This window comes from Habropoda laboriosa, unplaced genomic scaffold, assembly GCF_001263275.1.
Source record: "Habropoda laboriosa isolate 0110345459 unplaced genomic scaffold, ASM126327v1 scaffold36, whole genome shotgun sequence".
Taxonomy (NCBI): Eukaryota; Metazoa; Arthropoda; class Insecta; order Hymenoptera; family Apidae; genus Habropoda; species Habropoda laboriosa.
The window spans coordinates 937,188-946,133 of NW_017100155.1; the positions used below are offsets into that span (position 1 = coordinate 937,188).

At 30.0% G+C, this 8,946-nt stretch overlaps 2 protein-coding genes across 2 annotated transcripts in view; both read right to left on the reverse strand.

Moving 5' to 3' along the window:
* The window catches only part of LOC108576304 (signal recognition particle 9 kDa protein), a 974-nt gene extending 430 nt beyond the window's left edge, over positions 1-544 (reverse strand). Inside the window, exon 1 of the mRNA XM_017939268.1 lies at positions 329-544. Within this exon, the coding sequence (XP_017794757.1) occupies positions 329-400 (72 nt within the window). The 5' untranslated portion in view covers positions 401-544. The remainder of the gene's footprint in view (positions 1-328) is intronic.
* Positions 545-3,144: 2,600 nt separating this feature from the next.
* LOC108576166 (phospholipase D2) lies at positions 3,145-7,698 on the reverse strand. The gene is made up of 14 exons (XM_017939113.1): positions 7,548-7,698; positions 7,069-7,429; positions 6,865-6,985; positions 6,380-6,803; positions 6,078-6,313; positions 5,616-5,883; positions 5,381-5,543; positions 5,045-5,305; positions 4,691-4,967; positions 4,388-4,608; positions 4,081-4,317; positions 3,753-3,993; positions 3,336-3,665; positions 3,145-3,263 (listed from the first exon to the last, which is right to left on the reverse strand). The coding sequence occupies exons 1-14, from the start codon at positions 7,696-7,698 to the stop codon at positions 3,162-3,164; spliced, it is 3,393 nt and encodes a 1,130-aa protein (XP_017794602.1). The 3' UTR covers positions 3,145-3,161.
* Positions 7,699-8,946: the final 1,248 nt, after the last annotated feature.

Here is an 8,946-nt window from a genome sequence, read left to right on the forward strand (position 1 = left end):
ATATATTATTTGTCTCTGTAAATTTTATTAATTTTACCTGAAACCTACAATTAAGATATACGAATAACATAATCAAAATTTATGTCTTAAACGTCTTGTTACATTTAATCCAATCATTTGGAAATAAGATTCAAACAAAATTTAATTTTGAATGTTAATGTGACATGTCATACTGTCATGTCACTCGACGTTTATAACCTACGAAAGTTTTTTAAATTATTGAATGAAATACATTTATATAACACTGTAATTATAAGCTACAGAATATTTCTAGCATTTCGTGATAAAAAAAAACAGTAAAATCGACGTTAATTTAATTAAAACACACCTTCGCTGGGTCTTGAAGATATAACCTCTCTGCACCTTTCTCAAACTCTTCCCACGAACTTACATACGTCATTTCTTTTTTGATAATACAGAAAAGGGTACTAAACGAAGGATTGCACTATTCTAATATTTCTGTTGCAAACGAAAAATTGTATTTAACACATCGCCAGAAAGTGATATTCAAAACACAAGACGTATTAAAAACAGAGACAGCTGCTCTGCTGGAACCGGATGAGAGGAGTGAAGAAACTGTTTTCGTGGCGGCCCCTGAGGGCAGGTCACCTCAGTACATGGACAACTTAAATTTAATAGATGAGTGTTTGAAAAGTGTTCATATTGAAAAATTATTCTAAATATTTAATACTATGTGTAAAATGTAATGCATGACAAAAAAGTTGCAAATGACGTTTTTACAATTTAATACAAAATAAATATATTACAAACAGTTTGTCATAAGTATAAATAAAATACAAAAATCTAGTGTACTTCGTAGTGTGATAAATAACATGTGCTTGTAAATAGTTTTTATTATAACAGAAAATTTAAAATATATAAGTATGAAAACGGTTAATATGAAATTGATAAACATATGTCGTCATTGGATAGTAAAATGCTTTTCTATTGTTAACATATAATTTTCTGATAAGGTTATTGATTTGTTCAATGTTTACCATGATATAACCACCCTAGTAAATGTAAAGGTAGGAATGAACTAATCACAACAAACTTTTGTTATTTAGTTTAGTTCGGTCGCTCGATAGTGCAGGACGTGTTTTATTCATTCACTAATATAATTCGATTATATTGAAATATTTTGAACATATGTTTCTCTATTAATTTAACAAAAAAGACATTAGCCTTTTTGATATTACTTGTATTAATATATTATTTTTTCGATTTTTTAAATTCTATTTATATAATTGTGTTGTTATCACAGACAAGATACTCGTCTGTGCCACTATCTTATCCATGTATTTTTCAAAATTAATATTTATTAATAAAATACATATTTCATTTATTATTAAGGTAGATGTTACTATCAGTTGGTAATGTAAAGATGGTTAAAATTCATTCGTAATTTCTGTAATATAAATACAATAAATTAATTGACTTTGAAAAGTAATAAAATTTGACGATTGCAATTTTCTTTATAATTGAGTAAAAAATTGATAGTGCGGTTAAGAATAATCAGTCGAACCGGAAACAAATATAAATGAAGTGTAATATTTGTCTATAAAAGAAACTTAGTAATACATTTTAATATATTTGTGATACATTTATTATATTACTAAAAGGAAAATCGAATCGGCTTTAAGTAGAATCAACTCTCCAATTCAGTATAAAAGTTAACTGGACACCCTGTAGATTACGCATGCGTAAACAGATATGCAGAAGTTTGAAGCGAAGAAATCAATTTGAATAGTTTCATAAATTCGCGCGTCGAAAACGTGATAAGTTAATTCTTTGTGAATTCTTTATAATTAGTGGAAATTTAGTGATGATGTGTTTCAAGAATGAAGAATATTTCAGTATTAGATGTGAGCTTCGTGTTTATGGAAAAATAACTTAAATATCAGGTAAATTTTTATACAGTCCTTAACATAGTACGTTATTTCCAAGTCAAAAAGACTAGAACTAATGGATTTAACCGCGTCATTTGTTACATTTACAATATACTTCGAAAGCAGTCATATGATAAATTTTTATATTAAATAAAAGCAATAAAAAAGAAAAAAAGGTTAAAAAGTCAGTGGCATGTAACATTACGAACTATTATTTTATGCGCCATTCAGTATATGCCTACGCGGAGTCTTTAAAAGAGATATTAAAGCGCTACTTGTACCTCACGTACCGAATTAACTTTATGTGAATAGTTGAGAAGTAAATGCATTGATTTCAATTGAAAGATTGTATTTGCAAGTTAGATATTTATCTTTCGGTGGTTCGACTTGATTTTGCTGGCTGATGTATAAAAAATCTTTTACGAAAAACTAGAATACTAATATAGAACGGAAAGGATGGCGTGTCGTGTAAAGGTTGGGGTGGTAAAAATGACAAAACGAGGAAAATTTTCTTTAACCGCACCAACGTTTATGATAAGCGTAGACTTATTATTTATTTAGCTTCTGATGCTGTTGGCCATAAACCGTTTGGTTGCCAAAAGTTTGCCTATGTTCTTTTACGCTTTAATACAGTACAAATAAATAATATTTTAAAATAAAATTTGTAATATAAAAGTCAATTTATTAAAAGGCACGTTGAAATATTGTTAAGCGTTTTCATCTATAATAAAACATGTTTGAGCCCTCTAGATGAGTGAAATAATCATATTAACTTTAAGTTAATAACATTTATATATTATGTCAATATTAATAACGTGCTCTTTTAGAAAGAGGTAGACTTTATAAAATGTTAAAGTACAACCGTAATCCATTCGGAATACAATTAATAATCTATATATTCTTTTAACTCTAACTTTCTTTAGTATTCGATATTGTTTAGTTACGATTATTTTTCGTCAATGTTGCCACTGATTATAATAACAAATCGAATTAAAAAAATACTTAATATATACAATTTAACAATATATGTTATATATTGATTCGTGCTACTATTACAATTAAGTGCTTTTTAGTAAAAGTAGCTCATAGCAACCTTATATTGGAACACATTTATGTTTTGTTTAAGAACATGATAAAATATTTAATCACAAACACGCAGTGATGCTTTGTCCTTTAGTCAATGAGAAATTTAACGTTAAATTAATACGTTTGTAACTGCAATAAAAATATTGATCGAAACTTCATTATTGTTGGATTTCAAATATCAAAAATCTATGTCCATAGTGCTGTTGGCATTATTCCCTCTACTGTACCAGCAGCAGGTTTCAGATCCTCATTGCATAAAAATTTTAATGGCATAGTTACTAAATGACCCTAAAAATGAAATTTATAAAAGTATAAATAAAATTTGTTTAAATAATATATCCTTTTTCTAGTTATTTGTACCTTAATTTGCTCGACCATTTCTTGGGCCAAAAGTGGGTCTGTTAAACAAAGTGGTTCTTCATCTTGATACTGTCTTAACATGGAAAAATTAACAACTTTGTCTGTTGGAATACAATGAAACACTTTCTCATAAATTTCCGTATTTCGATTACTTCTGGCACACCATACATCTCTGTAGAATGATCTTCTGATCATATCTGTTACGTCTATATCTTCATTGGTTTTAAATAATCCTAGATGTTCAGAAATTAATTGTTTTCGTAATGATCCTGCAAATTTGCCGCAGGGGAATGGTATATCGTTCATTCTTCCATCTTCAAATTCTCGATCCTGTGATTGTCCAACAATCAATATTTTAATAATAAAACTGTTCTATTTGAACGTAAAATGTTTTATCGGTACGTCAGTAACGCTTACGTGAATTATTACTGCAATCTCGCTGTCCCTTGTGGCTATCATGCTTCTGTCATTAATATTAGCTGAACCACAAATGACCGTACTGTCATCTACAATTAATAGCTTGCTGTGAACATAAATTAGCTCTGTCACTAATGTGCCGTTTAACATTGCATGCGCCCTTAAACCATGGAATGTTATGTATTCGCTAGGATCTTCTATTCCAGCATCAATTAGCCGATTAAGAATAGCATCTCTACCTCTATTAACAATTAAGAAGTTCCCAATTATTTAGTTCATATTCATCATTTGTTTTTTAACACAATTTAATACTATGAGAAATTCTCACCTAGATATAGAAGCATAATTCCAGTGTGTAATAGCTCGTAAGGCAGTACCAGTTGGACCTCCAACTTCGCCCTCAAAACCTGGTAACAAAGGCATTATTACAAACACTCTGAACACTGCACCTTCACGGTGTGCTCTTAAAATTCGTTTGAGTAGCGTTTCTCCTATGCGATTCTTTACTGCGGTTCGTTTCATGGATGCAAGTGTTATAAAAAATTGATTCTCTATATATATGTACCTTAAATAGAAAGAAATATATTAGCACAAGTATACTAGTTAATTTGTTTATTTGTAAAAATTAATTCTACCTTTCTGCTTTACTAATAGCTTGGATGTAAGCTTCTTGTATACTTTGTTCTAAAGTTTCTGAATCAAGAAAACCAGCAGACCAAGAACTGGCTGATCGTAGTACTTGGCATTTAACGTTGTGTATTGCAGCTTTCTCAATAAATGGTACATAGCTTTTGCAGTCTTTATACGATTTTGGAAGTAAAAACGGGTAGCACGAATTTAATTTTGCTTTCTCCATCTGATTGGACATTTAATTCTAATATAAAACTTCTTAAAATAAACTTCGCTAATCTACTGGTGCACATAAAAAAAGGATTTACCTTTATTGCATTCCAACGTTGAATAAAGTGTCTAGCAACATCTCTAGCTGATGCATTTTGTACCATAACTCCCATATCGTGCCATGGCATTCTAGGAGTAGTACTCCTATCTATTAAATCTTGGTAGGGTCTTTCGAGATCGTTAAAATCCTTAACAATGAAATTTGTGTAGTCTTTTCCAAGCCATAGTTTAGCAACACCTGGATATTCTGAAAATACATCTTGTCCGTTATATAATGTTGATTCACTACTTTCAATTGGAGTTTGCACTGTATCACTGAAAATATATCAATAACTGTTTTAATGACAATGTTTTTTCTTTATGCTGTATGTATTGATAATAAATCAACTTACTCGTCTAGCACGTCTTCTTCGTCACTACTTTCTTCGTTTGGATTATACACCATATTAATTAGCTCTTGCCTTTTTAACTTAATATTTTGTTTCACTTTGCCCATAGTATCTTTTGCAATCCCAAATAAATTTTTACGCTCTGTATTTGGAGTATCACATTTCATCGTGTCTAAATCGTTTGGTGGTTGCATTAATAATAAATCTCCAGGATTTAATTGTGGTAATGCTGGTGGCATCGATGATTTATTACTTATCATTGGTCTAAGAAATAAATTTGTTGAAGTTTTTAATTTATTATTTAGCCAAAATGTATAAAAAATACTGAAAAAAACTTACAACACAGGCATAGATTTTGTAGTAGCCATCACGACCGTGTTAGTTGCAATAGCCAGCGATAATAAAACATGTTTATTTGCAATGGTTTTTGATACTTTCTTACTGCTGGTATTAGTAAATTTACCTTTTGATGGAATGTAAATGCTAGAATGATGAGTGCTACCTAAAATTGAAAATAATGTAATTAATTGCAATTTATGACAATGAATAATATTTAATTTCAAGTTTAAGTTACCTAAGTCTATTAATCTATGTTCATTATTATCCCATCGACCGTAACATAAATCGATACCACCGAGAAAAGCAATACTTTGATCGACAACTACAATTTTCTCATGATGTGCCCAAAGAAACACTCCTACTCTCGCATGATCTGGATGGCGTAATACTTTTATATTTTCAGGACATTGTTCAACTAATCGTTGTTTACTATAGAAACTGTTTATGCCTAGCGCGACTTCTACTTCCTTGTAGATCATTATAAATATCTTCACTCCTTCCGACTAAGTAAAGAATTAATTACTACAAATATAAATTCATACTTCCTTTATAAATTTGCAATAGTAATTCTTACTTTAATTAAAATTACATTGGCCTTATCAAGAATCCTGAATGTTTACGTCAGCATTAATAAAGTAAAGAACACAATGTAAAATAGTAATTTGAGTAATTAATAAAAAATTTTGTTCATACTTACAGCTTTCCTTTGTAAGATTTTATCTAGCCGCCAATAGTCACTGTTAATTGCTGGCCTCTTCATAAAAATCTCAGGTGATAACCACCAATCTGCAATGAAAATTTCTTCGGTGGCATTTTCTAATGCGTCTGCAACGGCAGACATATAACTTGATCCATCGACGAACCATGTAGCTGGTGTAGGTGAACGGTAAGGTGCAAATGAATTGTGCGGATTTGTTTGTATAAAATCTCGACCTACAGTGATATAATTTGTTATTTGAAGTTTCTAGATATCAAATTTTATACTGTTTAAAGACTTACCTTGTTTGTTACTCACTTCTTGTATAAACTCCATCCATTCTTTTGCCTTTCTTTTTGTCCAGCATTTAATTACTATGTGCCTGCTAAGACTTACAATTTGCATACCATTTCTTAAGCCTGTTGTATACATGCCAAAACTAATTCCAAAACCATTATCCATTAAAATTACTGATTTTATGCTACCATCTTTAGGCCTAATATAGGCAACAAAAGTATCTTTAACGACAAGATGTCGAGAATGCCATTTTCCGCACAAAGATGTGCAAAAATGATTACATCTAATACAACACATGCCTTCGAGAAGGCCGCAAAAATTGCATCTAGTTCTTGCACCTGATCCAGTTCGTTTTAAAACAATTCCTTCTTTACCTTTCATTCCTAAATCCTCTATGAATGACAAGTGTGATACTTCTAAAAAATTGGTCTGAAAATATTGCATAAGAGTTAGTATATATCATGTACACAAATTATAAATATTTACTTACAGTTTCTGGATGATGCAAGTAAATTTTTATTTTTAATAAATTTGTTAAATATTCTTCTAATACTCTCTTTCTATGGTCTAATTGTTCATATGGTACTAGAACATCTGGTTTATTTGGAAATCTATGAAATAATTATTTATTTTTAACTTATTCTGGAAAATGAATTTTTTAAGTATATGAGATATATAACATATGTTTTCATACCTTGGTAATGCACCTCTTCGACCTTTTTTTTCCTTTGCATCCCCTAAGCTTCTTAAACTGTTTCTCCTTTCTTTGTGACTTTTTGTTGGAAAAGGAATATGTAAGCTAGTACGATATATTTTCAATTGATTATGCAAATTCTGGATATGTTTATATCGTTTTTTAATTGTCCAACTAAATGGACCATGCCTAAATTCAATTGTATACAAATTTGGATTCAAAGGGTGCGTTGTTACACTACGTTCATTGTCTATGATGTTTACATGCACTTCTTCACCAGGAATAAAAACATTACGGTATTGACTTTTAAAGTCTTTTGGTAAATCATGTATAGCAGAGAAAGGTAGCACGCCAAGACGTTCTAGTGTAAACAAAGAAAAACAACACACAAATGTAGTTTATTAATATAGTTAGCATGATAGACAGTTAGTGGAAACAATGGAAATTAGGAATATTAGAAACAAGCATCATAAATTTACCTCTATTATCACTATCTTTAGATTCAATATGTATATCATCAGTTTCATTGATGGTAATTTCTAATGCATCATCATATTCTGAATCATGTAAGACCAAATGATCTACCGTGGAAATCTCAGCTTTTCCTTCATTTGATATATTGTCAGCCATTCTTATTGAAATGTTACAAAAATAATCATTAAGTAACTAAACATCTGGAGTTAAGTCAAACTAATTTCATAATACACTTGTACTTTGTAGCTTTCAGGGTACAATAATGTAGATTAAAATCTCTTATTGTCATATTATTTAAATAATTTTTAATTCACGAATCATTTTCACTAATTAAACATAGCACAAACAACGGTACTCATTATTTAAAAGCAAGAAACAAGTAAAATATACACTATTGATGCATAGGTAGACAATAGTTGTAATACAACAAAAGAAATGTTACAACAACGAAGTCATAGATTTTCATGACTCAAAAAATGATCTAACACGTGAGAGAGGGGTATAGAATGTTGGCATGAAATCAAATTAAACGATTCATCAGAATGAAATGAAAAATGAATATCTCGCGGACCTGTTTTACAATATGTTTATCAATATCTAAATCAAGATTACGACACTTGCACGTTGTCAAATTTACTATCATTACCGATTTCATTGTTATTTTCAAACAAAAATGAAAAAGTATTTAAAAAACTGAACTTTTAAAAGGATACAGTTTATTTATGTTCTTAATGTCACATGTCACGTTATTAAGGTTATAAATATTGAGGTTCTTCTTTCCATAAACAGGTTTGCAACAATGGATTTCACATGGTATCGCGAAGGTTTGATATACGTATTTTAGATAATCTCATTATCGTAAGAAATTGTGCCAGTTGACTACACACGCGATGTGGTCGGTGTTCATTATGTGACAGCTCACACAGCTTACACACTCCTGTGCAATGTGTCTGTGTAGATGTTTCATTACCTGTGCAAATCGCTTCGATCTAAAATCAATCGGTATGGTAGATATTTTTAATTTTCACCTGCGAAATATTAAGACAAAATTGTTATTATTTTTTCATTACAGTTATATATTTAGACATCACAAAATATCTGGCAATTTAATAAGCAATGAAATTAAGTAATTCAATTTTTGTTCAGCTTTTTCACGTTTGTATTGTATGTCGATGATCCATACGTGTTCGTTCTGTTTTATCGATGGAGATGTAAATTTCATGAAAGGTATAAAATACTTAACGCACAAATTTTTATGTTCTTTCTTGGTATATACATATTAATTTTTACTTTTACGATTTGTGATAATAGAGAATCTTCATTTTCATTTGTACTTTTCTCTTATCTTTGGTCCATTGATGTATCCACTTATAAATTTAAAGTGCTTATTCACGAGATATGATC

Excerpts from the sequence above, each read along its gene's own strand:
- LOC108576166 (XM_017939113.1), bottom strand. The coding sequence starts at position 7,698 with ATGGCTGACAATATATCAAATGAAGGAAAAGCTGAGATTTCCACGGTA. Across the intron at positions 6,804-6,864 it reads ACTTGCATCATCCAGAAACT|ACCAATTTTTTAGAAGTATC; the intron begins GTAAGTAAATAT and ends CAATATTTTCAG. Across the intron at positions 5,306-5,380 it reads ACAAAATCTATGCCTGTGTT|ACCAATGATAAGTAATAAAT; the intron begins GTAAGTTTTTTT and ends TTTATTTCTTAG.